General features: G+C 41.8%; 1 protein-coding gene across 1 annotated transcript; it reads left to right on the top strand.

Moving 5' to 3' along the window:
* The first annotated feature begins 897 nt into the window (after window positions 1-897).
* Window positions 898-16,844, top strand: LOC144513484 (sodium/potassium-transporting ATPase subunit beta-3-like). The gene is made up of 7 exons (XM_078244575.1): window positions 898-1,132; window positions 6,081-6,209; window positions 9,839-9,937; window positions 13,314-13,501; window positions 14,335-14,385; window positions 16,048-16,134; window positions 16,677-16,844. The coding sequence occupies exons 1-7, from the start codon at window positions 898-900 to the stop codon at window positions 16,842-16,844; spliced, it is 957 nt and encodes a 318-aa protein (XP_078100701.1).
* Window positions 16,845-23,672: the final 6,828 nt, after the last annotated feature.

Here is a 23,672-nt window from a genome sequence, read left to right as displayed (position 1 = left end):
GTTTCCTCTCCTTCCTCTCCTCTTACTCACGTGCCCCCCTCCCCCTGTGTTTCTGTGACATCACCCTGCCTTTATCCAATCACGTGTCTTCCCTGTGGTGTGATAACATCATTTCAGGTTCAGTTTGATGTAAAATGATTTCAGAGCAGTTGTTTCTGTTTTACAATCATTTTATTATTCAGATCTTTATCAGAACAGAAGCATCTTTCTCCTTCAGCAATATACAAATAAAATATATATAATATATAATACATGTAATATACTATATGACATAATATATTACATATATCCTATATTATATATATTATATGACATATATAATGTATACCATAACTCTAGATGTGATGAGATGTAACATTTGATGCTGAACAATGTGTAATTAACCTGATATGTGGTATGTGGTAAGTTTACGATATGTGTATGGTATATTATATTATGTGTGTGTATATTATCTTATGTGTGCAAGGAATATTATATTATGTGTGTAGTTTATATTATGTGTGCAAGGAATATTATATTATGTTTTTAAGGTATATTACATTATGATGTATGTGTATATTATATTATGATGTGTGTATGGTATATTATATTATGATATGTGTGTATATTATATTATGATGTGTTTTAGGGCTGTGTGGCGAGGAATTCATGTTTTTATGGTCATTAAAACATTAAATAATAATTTTATTTGAATAAAAGCTTTTTTATAGCTCACATCTCCCCCGTTCTCTGTACTGCGCATGCACCTCGCTCTGCTGCAGTCTGTGTGTGCGTGTGTGTGTGTGTGTGTGTGTGTGTCTCTCTCTCTCTCTCTCGCTCTCTCTGACACGGTGAGATTTAACCAGCTGTCAGCCCACTGCTCCTCTGTCTTAAATAGCCTGACACTGAGCTCACAGCATGTCGTCCAGCCCGGAGGAACAGAACCGGGAGCAGAAAGAGGAGCAGAAAGAGGATGTGAAGGAAGAGGAGGTGAAGAAAGACGTGAAGCCGGAGGACAAACAGAATCAAAATGAGGAGAGGAAAACGGAGAAGTGGGAGGAAAACAAGAAAGAAGAGCCGAAGGAATCCTGGAAGGATTGTATCTACAACCCAAGGACTGGAGAGTTTATGGGCCGGACCGCCAGCAGCTGGGGTGAGACTCTATGTGTGTCTGCCTTTCTCTCTCAGATAGAGAGACAAATGTCAAGGAGAATTATTGTAAAATCCCAAGAGGTTTGTTGAGAAGTGGCAGGGAATAATACCAACAATGTAATCCAAACACAATCTGTGTCTGTCGATCATTTTACAACACACACACACACACACACACACACACACACACACACACACACACACACACACACACACACACTGATTCATAAAATATGCAGTGTGGATTGAATGCGGAATGTGCAAAATGGGCAGGATGAAGGTTAATGCAAGGTGTAGTGACTATGGATGGGGGGAGGGTTATGAGTCAGTCTTAGTGGGGGTCTGGGGCCTTGTTAATCAGAATCAGAATCACTGAATGAGGCTGACTGCTCATGGAAAGAAACTGTTTTATGGCGTCCTGGAGGACTACAGGTCCTGGAGAGATGGCAGATTGCAGCCAATCATCTTCTCAGCAGAGTGGATGATACGCTGCACTCTGCCTGTGTCCTTAGCAGAGGCAGCAGCTTACCAGATGGTGATGGAGCAGGTGAGGATGGACTCAATGAAGGCAGTGAAGAAGTGAACCATCATAGTCTTTGACAGGTTGAACTTCTTCAGCTGCTGCAGGAGGTACATCCTCTGCTGGGCTTCTTTGATTACGGGAGCTGATGTTCAGCTCCTACTAGAGGTCCTGGGAGACGATGGAGTCCAGGAAGTGGAAGGGTGATGGGGGCACATAGGGCTGCATCCTTTCTAATGTCCACAACCATCTCCATTATCTTCAGAGCATTTAGCTGCAGGTTGTTCTGATAGCACCAGGTCACCAGGTGGTCAATCTCCCACCTGTGGGCGAACTCACCCCCACCAGAGATGAGTCCAATGAGTGCTCCATCGTATTAGCAGTACTTGGTTGTTCAGTTAAACTGAGAATAGGTGACTTTAAGCTGGGTACACCGCAGCACAACATTACAGTTAGGTTTAGACAATAAAAAATTAGCATTATGTGGTGACCACAGTTAAGTTTAGACATCAAATTGGCTAGTTCTGTTCAGGAAAAAGATTGTGGTTTGGATTAAAACACTGCCAAGATTAATACATTTCTTGGTGAAAGTATTTTGTTAGTATTTTTTTATTTTGTATTTTTTTCCCCGGAACATGAACTCCGCTCCCTGGCTTCAAAGTCTTGTGTTCTATGACAAACCCATCCACCCCGACCTCCAACCGTGTTCTTATACAGCAGCAGCCATTGGGTTGAATACAGCGAAAAATACATGGAATGCTTACGAATTACAGTGCCTAACTTTTCGTAGCTATATGAACATGGGCTGGTGACCTGAGATGCAGCTGTTGGTGTACAGGAAGAATAGCAGAGGGGAAAGGAAGCAGCCTTGAGGGGAACCAGTGTTGATGGTCAGAGAGTCAGAGATATGTCTCCCTAGCTTCACGCGTTGCTTCCTGTCAGACAGAAAGTCTGTGATCCACCTGCAGTTGGGTCATCTTGTCCTTCAGCAGAGCCAGGAGGATGGTGCTGAAGGCACAGCTGAAGTTCACAAACAGGATCCTGGCGTAGGTTCCGAAGGAGTCCAGGTGCCGGAGGATGAAATGAAGAGCCATGTTGACTGCAATGTTTACAGACCTGTTGGCTCTATAGGCCAGTTCGCCTATAGAGCCAACAGGTCAGTGGGTCCAGGAGTGGGTGGTTTGTGAGGTCAGGGTGACGGGTCTGTAGTCATTCAGTCCTGTGATTCTTGTACTCCTGGGGACAGGTATGATTGTGGAGAACAGGCTGGTACGTGGTTTGTCTCCAGTGAGGAGTTAAAGATGTCTGTAAACACTGAAGACAGCTGATCAGCACAGTGCATCAGGGTGGAGGGAGAGACAGAGTCTGGTCTGGCTGCTTTGCAGGGTTTTTGTGTGGACTTATATTAACAACTTATTCTATATCGACGGCATTCTACTTCCGGGATTGTTCAGGTGCCGCCAGATGTCCTTCCCCTTCCTCTGTCTCTGTGTTGGCGTTCTAACCTCTGGTGGATTTGTGAGGACTATGGTTAACTGCTCCTCAGATCTCTGCAGGGTAAATCCAGACAGCTAGCTAGACTATCTGTCCAATCTGAGTTTTCACGACTAAAACTACTTGTGAATGTACACATGTTCCACCAAAACAAGTTCCTTCCCGAAGCTATTTTGCAGAGACACCATGGCTCCATCCAAGCACTTTGCACCGCCCAAGACAATTGTGATTGGTTTAAAGAAATGCCAATAAACTAGAGCATTAAACAGGCTATTTTGTAATGTTACTAAGTTCCATGTCCGTGTTACAGTCATTAAGATCTCATCTGAACAGACTTCTTTCATTCAGACAACTCTAAATTGGAGTTTTAAAATTTTATAGCCAACTTAATAAATTGTAAGGTTTTTTTCAGGCCATAAATACGGGCAAGGAGACAGAGACAACGGTAACAGGCTCGGTTAGCAACAATTAACTCCGGTTAGCTCCGGTTAGCTCCAGTTACTACATTATAAAGACATGGAGCAGAGCAGACTGCCGCGTAGAGAGTGAACAACATAAATGATGTTCAAGGTGCTTTCAGAGCAGTGTGGCCGCAGCGTTTCTATGGTTTATTTGTACAGGCAATCTGGCAATCCACAACACCACCAGCATGCTACTACTAAGGTTTGAGCCTCTGAGGCTGAAGGGAAGCGTTGATGCTCAGTCATGCACACTGCGAGAGACTTCACGAGGGGGAGGGGCAGGAGGCCACTGGTCTGTGTGCACTATAAAAATACATTGTTGACTGGAGAAAATAATGTAATTCAGATTTGATCTACCTGGGCGGGGCGCCCAAGCAGAACCTATTTGGGAAACAGTGTATTGGATAATGATCAAGATCAAGAGAATATTTTAAGCATTGTGTGGAGGACGACATCAAAAAATCATAATTTTTCTCCCATCACTGAGGGCCGTTTCTCTGAGACAGAAAGAGCTGCTGCTGAACTACGAACATGCGTGTGTCATATCATCTTCTTCAAGTATTCCTGGTATGAACTGAGAAATGTCATGTGACACCTACACACACACAAACAGCCTAATTCAGCACATTTTAAATACCCATAACCCCCTGCAGCATCTAAGAAAAATTCAGTGAGTCTAAATTTAGCCTCTCAGTTCATCTGAGACTCACTCTTCATACTCTCCCTCTCCCCCTCTCTCTCTCTCTCTCTCTCTCTCTCTCTCTCTCTCTCCCTCTCCCCCTCTCTCTCTCCCTCTCCCCCTCTCTCCCTCTCCCTCTCTCCCTCTCTCTCTCCCTCTCCCCCTCTCTCTCTCTCTCTCTCTCTCTCTCTCTCTCTCTCTCTCTCTCTCTCTCTCTCTCTCTCTCTCTCTCTCTCTCTCTCTCTCTCTCTATCTCTCCCTCCCTCCCTCTCACAACTCATCATACTTGTTAAACAGCCAGTCTTTCATTCAAAACATATAGTAAACACTTCTCACCACACAACCATTGATTCAAAATATATGTTTTTATGTTAAGCATTGAGCTCATGTCATCAGTTTATTATGTGTGTATACATTTAGTTTAGATGTTCGTACACACTTTATATAGCTGACAAACCTATTTAAATCTACAGCTTTACCGAATGGTTCAGTGATAAACCATTAAGAGCAAATGTTGGTGAAATGTATATATGCAAATCAGAAGAGAAGTAAAAGTATTGTGAGCATTGCATTGTGAAAGCCAATTACTGTACCTCATATGAACGTTAATGTCTTTGATGATACACACCATATAATTAGGTGTGGTGAAAAAGTTACTGTGTAATTCTGTGTGCACTGTAATAAACAATGGAACATGTGATTACATGTCTGAAAAAAACAGCCATTTTGATGATCTGCTTTGAGTTTTGCAGTAAGAGTAGTGTGGTTTTACCACATACTTGTGATAATAGTACCAAAGCGATAAAAAACTGTAATCCTGCTGACAGCAAATTGTGACAGGTTTAATCAGAAACATCTTTTAACCCTTAAACTGAAGACAACCGGTCATTGTATGCAGCTTTAGTATGCTCTGCACACATCCACTTAATGCAGTTCATATTTAGTTAGAGTTATAATATCATAATGTAGTTCATATATAGTTACAGTTCTGATGTCATAATGTAGTTCAAATATAGTTAGAGTTATAATATCATAATGTAGTTCATATATAGTTACAGTTATAATATCATAATGTAGTTCATATATAGTTACAGTTATAATATAATGTAGTTCATATATAGTTAGAGTTATAATATCATAATGTAGTTCATATATAGTTACAGTTATAATATCATAATGTAGTTCATATATAGTTACAGTTATAATATAATGTAGTTCATATATAGTTACAGTTATAATACCATAATGTAGTTCATATATAGTTACAGTTATAATATCATAATGTAGTTCATATATAGTTACAGTTCTGATGTCATAATGTAGTTCATATATAGTTACAGTTATAATATCATAATGTAGTTCATATATAGTTACAGTTATAATATAATGTAGTTCATATATAGTTACAGTTATAATACCATAATGTAGTTCATATATAGTTACAGTTATAATATCATAATGTAGTTCATATATAGTTACAGTTATAATGCCTTGCCGCTTCCTGTTGCTCTGGTTTGAAAACATCTCTCCAAGGAATTACAGTTGAAAATGACTTGGGCTGGCTAGCATTGACACATTTACAGAAATGTTGATTAATGTGCGCTGTCCTTTTAAAGAAAATGTAAATTAAATTTAAAAAAAATAACTACAATTAGAAAGAAAATTTAATTACGTAATCAGTTTAATGAAGCTTTATGAACAGCTTTAAAATAAACTAGTTCGTCTTCTCTGTAGTGTTTAAATAAAGTTTTTGTCTTCTTGGCTGTGTTTAAATGAAGTAATTTGTCTCCCTCAGGTCTGATCCTCCTCTTCTACCTTGTCTTCTACGGGTTTTTGGCGGGGATGTTTTGTCTCACCATGTGGGTGATGTTACAGACTCTGGACGACAACGTCCCACGCTATCAGGACCGGGTGGCCAACCCAGGTGAGTTAGGGTTAATCCTTTAGTAACTACATCATGGTTAACCCTTTAATAACTACATCATGCTCAAACTGCTCAACTGAGGATACAGTAGCCAGTGCACTACATCTGAGTCTGGAACACCTGGAGGGAAGGAATGCATGGGTCCAGATGCTGTTCATTGATTTCAGTTCGGCATTTAACACCATAATCCCCCAGCATCTGGTTACCACACTGGGCCCCCTGAATACACCCCTTCAGAACTGGATTCTTGATTTCCTGACTAACAGGCCTCAGTTTGTACGAGTGGGGTCTAACTCTTCATCTACCACCTCATTGAGCACAGGCTCCCCCCACGTGTGCATCTTGAGCCATCTGCTATACACCCTATGACCCATGACTGCTGTGCAAAACTCGACACCAATCACATTATTAAATATGCTGATGACACAACAGTGGTGGGTCTCATCCAGGGCAGTGATGAGGGCAATTATAGGGAGGAGGTGAAACTCTTCACAGAATGGTGCCAAAACAACAACTTCCTCCTGAATGTTGAGAAATCCAAAGAGTTGGTGATCAACTTCAGGAGGAATCGGCATACACACATACCGGTCCACATTAACAGCGCTGTGGTGGAGACTGTGGAGCACATAAAGTTTCTAGGGGTTCATATGTCTGACCGCCTGACCGGGTCCCTATATACCTCCTCCCCCATCAAAAAAGCCAACCAATGCCTGGACTTCTTAAGGAGACTGAAAAAGGCCCATTTCAACCCAACAGTCCTCACCACCTTCTACAGGGGAACCATTGAGAGTGTGCTAACAAGCAACATCTCCCTCTGGCATGACAGCAGCAGCGCCTCAGAAAAAAGGGCCCTGAGGAGGGTGGTGAGGTCAGCTGAGAGGACCATTGGGGTAATGCTGCCACCTATTGAAAACCTGGCCAAACAACACAGCCTTTCAAAGGCAAAAAAAATCATCAAGAACTCTACACACCCTTGTGTGACCCACCCTTCTCTCCTGCCCTCAGGCACGCGGTATCGCAGCCTAAGGGGTAGGTCTGTGTGGTTCCGCAATCAGATTGTTGAACACTGTAAGCTGAGACAATGTGGAACATATGTATGGGTGTATGCATGCGTGTGTGTATACAGTATGTGTGTGTGGGTATGTATGTGTACATATGCTATAGAATATAATATATACATATAGTATATGTATGGGTATGTGTGGGATATGTGTATTTCTACATCTTTCATATTTTTCTCATTTTTATATATATTATATTTTTACTACACCGTATTTATTTATTTAAATTGCATTATGGGTTAGGACAATGTTATTTGACAATAAAAATAATCTTGAATCCTAATAACTTCATAATGTTAACCCTTTAATAACTTCATAATGTTAACCCTTTAATAACTTCATAATGTTAACACTTAACCCTTGAATTCCTTCATTCCTGCTGCCATTAGGCTCTTAAATGCTCCTGATGGCAGCAACCTGTAACATCCAGAGCTTGTAATTCAGCTTTGATTTATGTATATATTACTTGATTTAAGTTGGATTAGGGAGCCTGGGAGTATGCCCAACCAGTCTACATGTGTTTTGTGGATCTGGAGAAGGCGTATGACCGGGTGCCCCGGGAGATACTGTGGGAGGTGCTGTGATAGTACGGGGTGAGGGGGTCCCTTCTCAGGGCCATCCAATCTCTGTACGACCAAAGCGAGAGCTGTGTCCGGGTTCTCGGCAGTAAGTCGGACTCGTTTCAGGTGAGAGTTGGCCTCCGCAAGGGCTGCGCTTTGTCACCAATCCTGTTTGTAGTATTTATGGACAGGATATCGAGGCGTAGTCGGGGTGGGGAGGGGTTGCAGTTTGGTGGGCTGGGGATCTCATCGCTGCTTTTTGCAGATGATGTGGTCCTGATGGCATCATCGGCCTGTGACCTTCAGCACTCACTGGATCGGTTCGCAGCCGAGTGTGAAGCGGCTGGGATGAGGATCAGCACCTCTAAATCGGAAGCCATGGTTCTCAGCAGGAAACCGATGGAGTTCCTCCTCCAGGTAGGGAATGAGTCCGTACCCCAAGTGAAGGAGTTCAAGTACCTTGGGGTCTTGTTCGCGAGTGAGGGGACAATGGAGCGGGAGATTGGTCGGAGAATCGGCACAGCAGGTGCAGTATTACATTCAATTTATCGCACCGTTGTGACGAAAAGAGAGCTGAGCCAGAAGGCAAAGCTCTCAATCTACCGGTCAGTTTTTGTTCCTACCCTCACCTATGGTCATGAAGGCTGGGTCATGACCGAAAGAACAAGATCCAGGGTACAAGCGGCCAAAATGGGTTTCCTCAGGAGGGTAGCTGGCGTCTCCCTTAGAGATAGGGTGAGAAGCTCAGTTATCCGTGAGGAGCTCGGAGTAGAGCCGCTGCTCCTTTGCGTCGAAAGGAGCCAGTTGAGGTGGTTCGGGTATCTGGTAAGGATGCCCCCTGGGAGCCTCCCTAGGGAGGTGTTCCAGGCACGTCCAGCTGGGAGGAGGCCTCGGGGGAGACCCAGGACTAGGTGGAGGGATTATATCTCTAACCTGGCCTGGGAACGCCTCAGGATCCCCCAGTCGGAGCTGGTTAATGTGGCCCGGGAAAGGGAAGTTTGGGGTCCCCTGCTAGAGCTGCTACACCCGCAACCCGACCCCGGATAAGCGGATGAAGATGGATGGAAGTTGGATTATGGTTGTATATTTATTCAATTTAGCTTATTTGGCAACCTGTGTGTGCTTTGCTGCTCTTGCCTGGTTTTCCTATTTGTTGACCTGCTGCTACTGATATGTTGGTTGATCGAATGGTTCATTCTGCTCTGTTTTTCTGGATCCTTCGTCTCAGGTTGTGTCTTTCACTTGAAAGCTCCTGCATTAATTATAACAGGCAGGATCAGAGGCACAGAAAAAGTTCAACATACCCAGTATATCTTTGGATTATGTACCGGGCCACATGAAATTCTGCGGACGCAGAATTTTCCACAGATTTTAAACAAATTAAAATTAAAGTCAGTCCACTAGAAAAGCAGCCAGCTAAATTCTGCAGATTTTGAATCTGGATCACCTCTGAAAACTGTAGAACTAAATCCGCAGATCGGTCTGGTTATCTGGCTTCACTAACAACTGCCGTCACACACCGATGGTCATTAACTCCATCATGGCTAGTTCCAACCACAGGACTCAACATTACCCTGTGTCACCTCTTGCTTGTGCTTTTGTGAGAAAATGTAGTGTGGAGAGCAGACGAGGATTTCTCCTGCAAAAAGATCTGTCAGTGTTTGAGCCGCTGTCGCCGGTAGAATATTTAACAACTAGACTAAAGTTGTATCGTGTAAAGTAAGGCACAGCAAACTGGAGACTTTGAAAGTGTTCATTGGGAACCCATGTTTTCCCAATCTAGCCAAGACCGCGCTTACAAATAGGGGCGGAGTTTGCAGCATATGACCAATCACAAACATGGACAAGTTTTCTGGCATCAGAGCGACATATTTTACAAACAAAGAGCCAACGACTATATTAGAAAAAAAGTTAAACACAAAATCCATGCTTAAAGCAACACTGTTGTTGCCTCATCAAACATGTATGAATATCTTTGTTGTTAATGTGTCTGTTTTGTTTTGTGCAGGTTTGGTGATTCGTCCGCACGCCGCTGAAATCTCCTTCAACCGCAGTGACCCGACAAACTACAACCAGTACGTCCAAAACCTGCACGACCTCCTGCAGCGTGAGTACAAACACACTTCCTGAGAGAAACAAACATGAACCTGACCCTGAGAGAAACCTTTATGAAGTGTTAAAGGGATGTTCCAGCACAACACTTACATAAAAATCATATGTCAAACATGATGGGCAACACTGCATGTGCCCATCACGTAACAGTCTGAGATGATCAAGCATCAGTTTATAAATGTAAAGGTCAGCCAGTTTGTACCTTCAGTTGGTAACAGAGCCATCAGCTCCGGCCGACTCAGATACAGGCAAGGACAGCTCAGAGATTTATTACAAACAGTCCAAACAGAAGTCTTATTAAGTCCGCAGGACATCAGGAACAGAGCAGGTAGATGGGTGGCTAAAGGTATGGGGTTCGATTTAATGCTCAGGTTCTGGTTCTGAGGGTTTGAAAACAAAGGCTGCGTTTCATTAGTTTTTCATTATGCCCTCTTTCACTTCACGTCAGCCCTTGGTATAACGTCATAGCTTACACCGTACGGAGACCACTTGGAGAGAAGAGGGAAAGTGGGCAGGGCAAATACAAAAGGCGCGATACAAAATAAATTAAATAAATATTAATTGACATTAGTTATATTACATGTTTTAGTATAATACCAAGCTAACAATGAGGAAAATAAAAAGTTGAAATGTATTTATTCATCTTCTCCTTCTTTAGTGGTCAGCAACAGGAGTTTTAGCGGTTAAACATCACTGCTACCTAACCATGGATGTACAGTCAGGTCCATAAATATTGGGACATCGACACAATTCTAATCTTTTTGGCTCTATACACCACCACAATGGAGTTGAAATGAAATGAACAAGATGTGCTTTAACTGCAGACTTTCAGCTTTAATTTGAGGGTATTTACATCCAAATCAGGTGAACGGTGTAGGAATTACAACAGTTTGTATATGTGCCTCCCACTCTTTAAGGGACCAAAAGTAATGGGACAATTGGCTGCTCAGCTGTTCCATGGCCAGGTGTGTGTTATTCCTTCATTATCCCATTTACAAGGAGCAGATAAAAGGTCCAGAGATCATTTCAAGTGTGCTATTTGCATTTGGAATCTGTTGCTGTCAACTCTCAATATGAGATCCAAAGAGCTGTCACTATCAGTGAAGCAAGCCATCATTAGGCTGAAAAACCTAAACAAACCCATCAGAGAGATAGCAAAAACATTAGGTGTGGCCAAATCAACTGTTTGGAACATTCTTAAAAAGAAAGAACGCACCGGTGAGCTCAGCAACACCAAAAGACCCGGAAGACCACGGAAAACAACTGTGGTGGATGACCGAAGAATACTTTCCTGGTGAAGAAAAACACCCTTCACAACAGTTGGCCAGATCAAGAACACTCTCCAGGAGGTAGGTGTATGTGTGTCAAAGTCAACAATCAAGAGAAGACTTCACCAGAGTGAATACAGAGGGTTCACTACAAGATGTAAAACATTGGTGAGCCTCAAAAACAGGAAGGCCAGATTAGAGTTTGCCAAACAACATCTAAAAAAGCCTTCACATTTCTGGAACAACATCCTATGGACAGATGAGACAAAGATCAACTTGTACCAGAGTGATAGGAAGAGAAGAGTATGGAGAAGGAAAGGAACTGCTCATGATCCAAAGCATACCACCTCATCAGTGAAGTATGGTGGTGGTAGTGTCATGGCGTGGGCATGTATGGCTGCCAATGGAACTGCTTCTCTTGTATTTATTGATGATGTGACTGCTGACAAAAGCAGCAGGATGAAATCTGAAGTGTTTCGGGCAATATTATCTGCTCATATTCAGCCAAATGCTTCAGAACTCATTGGACGGCGCTTCACAGTGCAGATGGACAATGACCCGAAGCATACTGCGAAAGCAACCAAAGAATTTTTAAGGGAAAGAAGTGGAATGTTATGCAATGGCCAAGTCAATCACCTGACCTGAATCCGATTGAGCATGCATTTCACTTGCTGAAGACAAAACTGAAGGGAAAATGCCCCAAGAACAAGCAGGAACTGAAGACAGTTGCAGTAGAGGCCTGGCAGAGCATCACCAGAGATGAAACCCAGCGTCTGGTGATGTCTATGCCTTCCAGACTTCAGGCTGGAATTGAATGCAAAGGATTTGCAACCAAGTATTAAAAAGTGAAAGTTTGATTTATGATTGTTAATCTGTCCCATTACTTTTGGTCCCTTAAAAAGTGGGAGGCACATATACAAACTGTTGTAATTCCTACACCGTTCACCTGATTTAGATGTAAATACCCTCAAATTAAAGCTGAAAGTCTGCAGTTAAAGCACATCTTGTTCGTTTCATTTCAACTCCATTGTGGTGGTGTATAGAGTCAAAAAGATTAGAATTGTGTCGATGTCCCAATATTTATGGACCTGACTGTATTTTCTTGCATCAAATGCATAACTGCAATGCATTGTGGGTGATGTCCACCTCTGGAGTGTCCATCGTTGTTCACTCGTTTCCTTAGCCCTCCGAGGGTCCATCTCAGACAACAGTTTTTCAGACAATTGGAACAACACTTGAGATGGCGGCGGGAATTCCCCCTAGGGCAAGTGGTTAGGGGAAGTGAACGTGGGCATGTTGAACCACTATTGAAACGCAGCCAAAGTCAGGAAGCATGTGGCAACTTTCAGGGTGTTGACGGTATGGGCAGTTTCTAATTTGCAGGGATGATGAGGAACGTGGGAACTGGGGCATGTTCAATCTCAAACCAGTGTACAACGTTTTGCTGTGGTTTCCAGGTTGAACACCATCTAAAAAGACAGCAGGGTGTTCAGTTGAAATAAATATTAAACGTGTTCTCAGGGCTGAACGTGGCCTAGGTGTGTAGGTGGGAGGGGATGCCAGGTGAACAGGACTGAGAAGAGTCTGAGGACATCTAGTGGACAGTTGGAGGATAGCAGGGGAGAGGACATGAGGACAGGGAGATGGGCAAAACAACCATTTACAATGTCCATCAAAGTCCATGTGACACCTACACATGTTTATTGTGATGTCCTATAGACATTTCATGATCAGAGTGATCATATGTTCATGATCATGATCATCATGATGATCATCATGTATAAGAAAAAACTGTAACCACGAAAACTAACTAAAAAGTTCAATTTATCAGTTTTATCATTCTGACATGTTAATAAACTCTTTTAGATGACTAAATGTTTTCTTCCATAACACAGTAAATCTAAACAACATGAGCCTGTGAACATCCAGTGGGAGGCATGGCCTCTCCACAGCTGACATGCTGATTGGTTCCCTCCTAGACTTAAGTCCCTATAGATAACCATCATATTCTTCACAATAAGAGTCCAGCTGAGTTTAGTTTTGAGAGGACACCGATTTCTCTCGTCAGACATTAAATTTGACCGTTCATCTTTTTCTCTGCAGGTTACAATGACAGCATTCAGGAGCGTAACGACTTGTGTATGGTGGGTGAATACACTGAACAGGACAATGAGCCAATCAAGAAAGTTTGTCAGTTTAAACGCAGTATGCTGCGTCACTGCTCCGGTCTGCATGACTCCAGCTTTGGATTCGCTGAGGGGAAACCGTGCATCATCATCAAGATGAACCGGGTCAGTAAAGCACTTTTCAATCCGTCTTTTATGATGTTTAAAGATGCAAAATCTTAACTCCATCGGTAAGGATGTTTGTAAATGAGAAACCAATGCAGCATTTAATAAGAGCAACAGGAAGTAATTCTGACTCTTGGTTGCAGTCCCCGAGGTGCTGTTTTGTCAGAGTTAATGTACAAAAAAGTGAAGAGGAACATGAAAGTCTTAACTCTTTTAAATAAAAATTGGTAACATGTGGAGCACATTTTATCACATTATCTTCTGCGTATAGAAACGTGCAAGTTCTGCCTCATATCATGTTCACTGCTGTGTTTAAATGAGACCTCCCCCGGAAAACTCCCACTTAAGTCGTTTGTTCCAGCATGATTATGACCTATATTTAGGTTTCTTTTTTTTGTAAGATTATTTTTTGGCCATTTTAGGCCTTTATTTGGATAGGACAGCTTAGACTTGAAAGGGGAGAAAGAAGGGGAATGAATTAATGGGTCAAACAAACACAGGACTTTCATGTCCCATTTGAAGAGAAAAGGAAACGGAGAGTTTTTTAATCTTTACGGAACAAATGGAGCTGCGTCACGTGGTAACCTTCAGGAAGTGAAGTAACGTCTGAGTTTAACCCAAACCTCCATCAGAACACTTAAAGGGTCCTTCTTTAAACCGTCATGTTTACAAATGCTTAACATGCACTTATAGCAGAATCCACAATTATTTAACTAGGCATAATGAAGACACATAATGAAGGCAGCGAAACGAAAAACGAAAAATACAATAATAATATAACAAACAAAACTATAATATAATGAATAAAAAAACAACAGTCTGTCTGTTTGCAGGTCATAGGACTGAAACCACAAGGAGACCCCTACATCAACTGTACTGCCAAGGTAACACACACACACGCACGCACACACACACACACACACACACACACACACACACGCACACACACACACACACACAAGGGCGTAAATCCCAGGGGGTTCGGGGGGGGGTCGGGGGGGGTCCCTCCCATCTAAGGGTTGTCCCCCCCCTCCCATCTAAGGGTTGTCCCCCCCCCTAGAAATAGCATTAAAACAATGCTGTGTATTGTAAATAACATAATGATGTATACTTAAAATATCTGTGTAAGTAGTAAAACAATACAAACCCCAAAACATGCTTTTTAAGTTTAGAAACATTTTGAGTCCCCCCTCCCTTGCCTCACAGTGGTTTGGTCCACTGCCTGCTGTAGGATCTGCACTAGACTCCCAGTCCCATCAGGTAGTGACAGGAGTGTAGTAAGTAGACGGTTCAAGGCTGTTTTAGTCACATTAAACATCGGATGAAGTTGTTCTTTTCTCAAATAGAAATGATGCTGAGTAATTAATGAATTAGTCATGACAAAATGTTTGCTATGTTAGTGTAATATAATGTAACGTTACCTAGCTTATAGCTTGTTGGATAGAATAATCCATAAACCACGGCAATAAGCCTAACGTTATGTGTGTGAACTGATATTAGGGTTAATATTGAAGATCTACAGGTGTGTTTTGCTGAATATAAAGTTAAGTGGCTGATCAGTTAAATATATATCCTCTGTCCCAGAAGAAAATTAATATTTATGTGGAGGACGCAAGATCATTTTATAATTATAATATCACTGCATGGTGAACCTATGAACCTAACTCATATTCAGACATCTGACGTTAAAGAATGACAGAGAAAAGAAGAACAGACATAAGATCCTTTTTCAGTAGGCCTACACCAAAACACTAAGTCCTCATATCAAGACAATTTGGTCACATCTTTATAAGAATGGGTGCTTATGGAAATACTAACGTCATTATGTCACAGGAAAAGGACTGAGGAACAGGGAGACCAGGGACAGTCAGGTGGAGAGTCTCAGGGAGACCAGGGACAGTCAGGTGGAGAGTCTCAGGGAGGCCAGAGACAGTCAGGTGGAGAGTCTCAGGGAGGCCAGAGACAGTCAGGTGGAGAGTCTCAGGGAGACCAGGGACAGTCAGGTGGAGAGTCTCAGGTAAGTGTGTTGAGCTCAGTTCATATTTGTGGAGGTGTGTGTCTGTCAGGGTGAGCAGATGATCTTCACCAGTGGCTCACTCATTTACATTATTATTCACAAAAGCATTGTACTTCTTTTATATGGGGACATTTTTTCAAAATAAGTCATTATGTTTGCTTGATTGTAAACAACTTAAACATAAATACATGGTTTTAAAGAAGAATATTTTGGTCAATTTAGTCATCTTTTTTATTGAATCAAGAGAAACACTGAAAAGAAGTATAATGGTACAGTCTCCATGTTACACTAATGGTAGTATTAAGGCTTTCCTCTGTGTACACACGTCCTCTACGAGTATAATTGGCTGTATTATTTGTGTCCCCTTCAAAAATTGCTCTTCAGAAATTTTATTTGTACCCCCCTACTGTTAAATCAGATTTACGCCCACACACACACACACACACACACACACACACACAGAAATACAAGATGGCACCAGTCCTAAAACATATGTCTATAAATAATGAAACGTATTTCTTTCTGGAAGAGAGACAGTCCGTTACCGATGCAGTACTACCCATCAGAAGCTCGTCTGGATAAAATGTATTTCCCGTATTACGGAAACAAAGCTCATGTAAGTAAAGACTGTGTGGTCAGTTAAAGTTAATAATATTTAGAAATTAATTTTCACAAGAAACTTTGACCTAACCTTAAGAATGTGATGTGATCACTCTCTCTCTCCCTCTCTCTCTCTCTCTCTCGCTCTCTCTCTCTCTCTCTCTCTCTCTCTCTCTCTCTCTCTCTCTCTCTCTCTCTCTCTCTCTCTCTGTCTCCCTGTGTCTCTCTCTCCCTCTCTCTCTCTCTCTCTCTCTCTCTCTCTCTCTCTCTCTCTCTCTCTCTCTCTCTCTCTCTCTCCCTCTCTCTCTCTCTCTCTCTCTCTCTCTCTCTCTCTCTCTCTCCCTCCCTCCATCTCTCTCTCTCTGTCTCCCTGTGTCTCTCTCTCCCTCCCTCTCTCTCTCTGTCTCTCTGTGTCTCTCTCTCCCTCCCTCTCTCTCTCTCTCTCTCTCTCTCTCTCTCTCTCTCTCTCTCTCTCTCTCTCTCTCTCTCCCTCCATCTCTCTCTCTCTCTCCCTCCCTCTCTCTCTCTCTGTCTCCCTCTCTCTCTCCCTCCTTCCAGGCCGACTACGTGCAGCCGCTGGTTGCCGTGCAGTTGTTGCTCTCCAGAGAAGACTTGAACGTCGAGCAGACGGTGGAGTGTAAACTCGAGGGAACCAACCTGCGTAACGACGACGAACGGGACAAGTTTATGGGTCGCGTTGTTTTCCGGGTCAAAGTGTTGGAGTAACCAAATCTGCCAATTGTCATGGATACCACAAACTGTGTTGAAAGTGGAAATAAATGTCCGGTTCAGGACACTTTGTATTTCAGACCTGATCTGATCCTGGACGTCTGAATGTGGTCTTGCTGAGTCTGGTTTCAGCCGTTCAGACGTACGGATCAGATCAGGTCTGTGTGAAGCATGTGAGCCAGGTGCACACCCACGTGTTGTTTTTAAATGTTTATGTTTAATAGTGATGTAAAAGGATCCCAGCAGTCTGTAACAGAGCAGCACAAACACACTTCACTGTAATGAGATTACTCTTCTTCCATCCTGAAACAATAGAAAGAGAAACTGCCTTTACAATAATACTGCACTGAGGATGACATTTCTCATTTTTTTAACAATAACATTTTCAAGTTCAAAAAGAGAAAACTGATTCTCTGATTGTTCAACATGTAAATGTTTTAGCAGTTTGCAGGATTTTTATTTAATTAAACGTTGACACAATCAGTTCAATGTAGCAGTAGGATGGAAAGGCAGTAATCTGATTACGGACGGCCAGTATAATAATAATAATACTATTTCAGTTCATGCAGACCACTGCCAGAAAGATTCAAGTAAAAAACAGATTCATAACTGCAGAAAGCTACAAATGTTCTACTTGTAGTTTCCTCTTTAATGTTTGAGTTGTCTCAGTGTAACACTAACTGGACGACAGACAATAATCTCGTTGAATTATTAATTATATATATAATTATAATAAATACTTTTGATAATACAGGTCCTCTAGAGGACGAACATTGCACTGCGATATAGGACGCTGCCTCGGCGCTCCACCTGCTGGGACTTTCACCCCCGTCTTTTAAAATATACTTCATGAATATAATGAGGTCTCTCAATGTGTTTACAACCTACTGTTGCACAGATGTTTTTAAATGTTTTGAGTGTTTTTAAAGACTACTGTTGTGTGATTATTAATGAGTTTATCAGCACAGATTCAATCAGCTTCATGTGTGTTAAGATCATTAAGTTATTTCTATCCTCGTCTGAAACAGATTGATGTATGGTTTCATTATTTATGTTTCTGTCGACTGAAGGACCGTCAGGAAACGAGACTATGATGATCTACTCTGCTGCAAATAAAACACAAAGATTCTGACATGTCATTCATTTAAAAAGAGCGTTTTCCAATCCCTTTCTGTCTTTATCCATACCCATCAGTGTAAAACAGATTTAAAGAGTAAAAGCTAGAAGAGAGATGATGGTGTTATCTTTAACATGTACACTGTGAGAAAGTACTCAGGTTGTTAAGCATCAGAATCAGAAAAGGATTTATTGCCAATTAAGTAACATTTGGTGGCTGGTGCATACATAAACCTAAACATATTCAACATTGATATGAAATAAACAAATACAGGAACAAATATATACAAAATAGCTATTTACCTGTCAAGACTTGTGCAGGCTTGGACCCAAAAAGGGTAACGGGGTAACGAGGGACAGGAGAAATGATAAACAGGTAAAGCATATCAGGGCAGACAATCACAGATGAGGGAAAACAAACAAGGCGGGAAGTCAAACAAGACATGACACATGAGAATTGATACTACAAAGTAAAACAGGGAACTGAAGCATGAAAACACACATGTATGGAACTAGGAAACAGAGTACACAGAAAAAATGTGGGTATCACATAAGTAGGCAAGGCAAGGCAGCTTTATTTGTATAGCACATTTCAGCAACAGGGCAATTCAAAGTGCTTTACATGAAAACAGATTAAAAAATTAAAAACAGATAAAATACGAGAAGAAGAAAAAAAAAGTTACAGTGCAGTATAAGGAATTAAACATTGAAGAGCAGTTAAAACAGTTAAATATATAAAAGCAGATAAAATAACTTTCCAGGACTCAGTGATCCATTAACCCTAACCCTAACCCCAAGTAGAACAAATAACAGGGAAACAGTAACACAGGGAACGAATAAACAAAATGAAAACAGGAAAAAACAAACCAAGACATTAAAATTAAGAAAGAGGTTGCATGCAGATGAATGACACATTAGATTAGATTCAACTTTATTGTCATTGTGCAGAGTTCAAGTACAAAGACAATGAAATGCAGTTTGCGTCCAACCAGAAGTGCAAAACAGCAGAAAGGTGCAACGTGATATACAAAGTATAGACAGGTGGTGCATAGACAGGACAATAAATATATTATAAGAGCAGAATAAATATGACTATGTAATATGAACAATGTATGAACAACATGTACAGATATGTGCAATGTAGTAGCAGTGATTATAATAGTAATAAGAATAATATAGATATATGCAGTGTATTACTTATTACTTATTATATGTGGAGCATAAAAACTGAACGCTGCTTCCCCCTATTTAGTTCTGACTCTGGGGACAGAAAGCAGACCTGTCCCAGACCACCTGAGAGGTCTGGATGGTTCGTAGTGTAGCAGACCTGTCCCAGACCACCTGAGAGGTCTGGATGGTTCGTAGTGTAGCAGACCTGTCCCAGACCACCTGAGAGGTCTGGGTGGTTCATAGTGCAGTAGCAGATCAGAAATGTATTTCAGCCCTAAACCGTTTAGTGATTTATAAACTAGCAGAAGTATTTTAAAATCAATTCTTTGAGGCACTGGAAGCCAGTGTAGAGACTTCAGAACTGGAGTGATTTGATCCACTTTCTTGGTCTTAGTGAGGACTCGAGCAGCAGCGTTCTGAATCAGATGCAGCTGTCTGAGTGATTTTTTTTAGGGAGACCTGTGAAGACACCGTTACAGTAGTCAAGTCTACTGAAGATAAAAGCATGGACAAGTTGTTCCAAATCCTGCTGAGACATAAGTCCTTTTAACCCTTGATATATTGTTAAGGTGGTAATAGGCTGACTTTTTAATTGTCTTAATGTGGCTGTTGAAATTCAGATCTGAGTCCATAATTATATCAAGATTTATGGCATTGTCTGTTGTCTTTAACATGATCGTTTGAAGCTGAGTGCTGACTTTTAATCGTTCCTCCTTTGCTCCAAAAACAACCACCTCATCTAGGGTTAGGGGTGTTCGGATCCCAGAAGCCTCCCCACGCGTCCGACGACTACGTGGTTGAAATGGAGACTAAAGGTCTGCAAGGGCCAGATTTTCCCCCTCTAAAGACCGCTGTACCCAATAAATAAAAAGCGGTGAATCCTTTGTCTAAAGGAGGGATAGAGAAAAGGAGAGAGGTGAGGTCTTCCTGCTGGAGGAAAGGGATGGTGGGGATGGTAACCCACGACGGAGTGATTATTTCGATTAATTTAAAACGAAGTTTTTTTAGCCCGACCTGAAAACACAGGAGAAACAGAGGTAAACTCTTCACCGCAACCAAGCTGACAGTGTCAGGATATTCATTGTTTATCAGTTTCGTATCTGGAATTTGGGCTGCTTTTTATATTTTATATTATCAATACAATTGAATGCTAAATTGTAGGACACATCATCAGTAGAGAACCTTGGAATCATCAGGTGTTTCGGCCATTACCTTCTATACATCCTCCACCAAGGGCGACCCACCAAGGTTGATCAAACCCTGGAGAGTGTCCTATAGCCAATTCAAAGTTTATCCTAGATTATAGGCAGTTTGAAGTATATTAGTATCTATTTTAAGAAAATTGTTTGAAAATTTATATTATTTGGCACAAAAGTATTACCGTATGTATAAAAAAGAATGTTTGAAAATTGCATTGTATAACGCAAGTGTTACCGTATTTAAATAATTATATTATTGGTGCAAAAGTATTACCGTATCTCAAGTAATGTCATCTAGTCATTCTGGCATTGTAAAGCCGGCCTCGCAATGAGTGGGTTTTTCACACTTGGTAATTGTATTTCAACCAAGGCTGGTTATGGAACTAGGGTAAGGGGGTAATAGCCAGGATCATCAAGCGATGATCCTCAACCATGTGTGGGCGGACATTGTAAAGCCGGCCTCGCAATGTCATCAACCATGCTTGCATTGTAAAGCCGGCCTCGTAATGTCATCTAGTCATTCTGGCATTAAATCCAAATTAGATCAATAGATCATAGGTTAAGGTTAGGTCAGAAAGAACATTGATAGGTTTAGGTCAAAAGAACAGTGGTCCTTAACAACAGGTAATTGCCCATGAAGAGAAAACTGCTTAATACCTTTACACCACTCGGTTGGAAAGACAGTACCGTCACAAATCAGACTCCATCAATGATGTAGAAACATGTTAAATCTTACATATGAACTGTAATATTAACTGTGATTAATTCGTGGCTGATGAAGCCATATAGAAACAGATAGAAATAAGAAAATATCTCAATGTATGCAGTGATAATATGACTTTCTGCATGTCATCTAGCCATGCCGGCATTGTGAAGTCGGCCTCGCAATGTCATCAAGCCATACTTGCATTGTAAAGCCGGCCTCGCAATGTCATCTAGTCATTCTGGCATTGTAAGGCCGGCCTCGCAATGAGTGGGTTCCTCACACTTGGTAATTGTATTTCAACCAAGTCTGGTTATGGAACTAGGTAAGGGGGTAATAGCCAGGATCATCAAGCGATGATCCTAAACCGTGGGTGGGCGGACATTGTAAAGCCGGCCTCGCAATGTCATCTAGTCATGCCGGCATTGTGAAGCCGGCCTCGCAATGTCGTCAAGCCATTCTAGCATTGTAAAGCCAGCTTTGCATAGGTACACATCAAATGGTTAGGTTTGGGGCTCGGATTACCTGGTAAGGCATAGACTACACATATTAGTTTTAGGCAAAACGGCCTTAAGTCTAAATGAGATCGATAGATCATAGGTTAAGGTTAGGTCAAAAAGACCATGATTAGATTTAGGTATACATTAGGTTTAGGCCAAAAGGCCTTAAATCCAAATTAGATCAATAGATCATAGGTTAAGGTTAGGTCAGAAAGACCATGGTTAGGTTTAGGTCAAAAGAACAGTGGTCCTTAACAACAGGTAATTGCCCATGAAGAGAAAACTGCTTAATACCTTTACACCACTCGGATGGAAAGACAGTACAGTCACAAATCAGACTCCATCAATTATGTAGAAACATGTTAAATCTTACATATGAACTGTAATATTAACTGTGATTAATTCGTAGCTGATGAAGCCATATAGAAACAGACAGAAATAAGAAAATATCTCAATGTATGCAGTGATAATATCACTTTCTGCATGTCATCTAGCCATGCCGGCATTGTAAAGCAGGCCTCGTGAAGTCATCTACTCATGCTGGCATTGTAAAGCCGGTCTCGCAATGAGTGGGTTTTTCACACTTGGAAATTGTACTTCAACCAAGGCTAAGTGGGTAATAGCCAGGATCATCAAGCGATGATCCTAAGCCGTGGGTGGGCGGACATTGTAAAGCCGGCCTCGCAATGTCATCTAGTCATGCCGGCATTGTGAAGCCGGCCTCGCAATGTCATCTAGTCATTCTGGCATTGTAAGGCCGGCCTCGCAATGAGTGGGTTTTTCACACTTGTTAATTGTATTTCAACCATGGCTGGTTATGGAACTAGGTAAGGGGGTAATAGCCAGGGTCATCAAGCGATGATCCTAAGCCGTGGGTGGGCGGACATTGTAAAGCCGGCCTCGCAATGTCATCTAGTCATGCCGGCATTGTGAAGCCGGCCTCGCAATGTCGTCAAGCCATTCTAGCATTGTAAAGCCAGCTTTGCATAGGTACACATCAAATGGTTAGGTTTGGGGCTAGGATTACCTGGTAAGGCATAGACTACACATTAGCTTTAGGCAAAACGCCCTTAAATCTAAATGAGATCGATAGATCATAGGTTAAGGTTAGGTCATAAAGACCATGATTAGATTTAGGTATACATTAGGTTTAGGCCAAAAGGCCTTAAATCCAAATTAGATCAATAGATCATAGGTTAAGGTTAGGTCAGAAAGACCATGGTTAGGTTTAGGTCAAAAGAACAGTGGTCCTTAACAACAGGTAATTGCCCATGAAGAGAAAACTGCTTAATACCTTTACACCACTCGGTTGGAAAGACAGTACCGTCACAAATCAGACTCCATCAATGATGTAGAAACATGGTAAATCTTACATATGAACTGTAATATTAACTGTGATTAATTCGTGGCTGATGAAGCCATATAGAAACAGATAGAAATAAGAAAATATCTCAATGTATGCAGTGATAATATCACTTTCTGCATGTCATCTAGCCATGCCGGCATTGCGAAGCCGGCCTCGCAATGTCATCAAGCCATGCTTGCATTGTAAAGCCGGCCTCGTAATGTCATCTAGTCATTCTGGCATTGTAAAGCCGGCCTCGCAATGAGTGGGTTTTTCACACTTGGTAATTGTATTTCAACCAAGGCTGGTTATGGAACTAGGTAAGGGGGTAATAGCCAGGATCATCAAGCGATGATCCTCAACCATGTGTGGGCGGACATTGTAAAGCCGGCCTCGCAATGTCATCTAGTCATGCCGGCATTGTGAAGCCGGCCTCGCAATGTCATCAACCATGCTTGCATTGTAAAGCCGGCCTCGCAATGTCATCTAGTCATTCTGGCATTGTAAGGCCGGCCTCGCAATGAGTGTGTTTTTCACACTTGTTAATTGTATTTCAACCAAGGCTGGTTATGGAACTAGGGTAAGGGGGTAATAGCCAGGATCATCAAGCGATGATCCTAAGCCGTGGGTGGGTTAGGGTTAGGGTTAGGGTTAGGGTTAGGGTTAGGGTTAAATACAAAGAGGGGGGTTAGGGTAAATTAAAGAAAAACCCCCACAGCCGAAGGCTGTGAGGTTTTGATGCACAAACCACTCAATGGAAGCAGCACCCCCAAAGCATCTCAGCCCCTCCTT

The sequence above is a fragment of the Sander vitreus genome, unplaced genomic scaffold (assembly GCF_031162955.1).
Source record: "Sander vitreus isolate 19-12246 unplaced genomic scaffold, sanVit1 ctg262_0, whole genome shotgun sequence".
In the NCBI taxonomy this organism is placed as follows: domain Eukaryota; kingdom Metazoa; phylum Chordata; class Actinopteri; order Perciformes; family Percidae; genus Sander; species Sander vitreus.
This window is presented reverse-complemented; position numbering and strand designations above follow the sequence as displayed.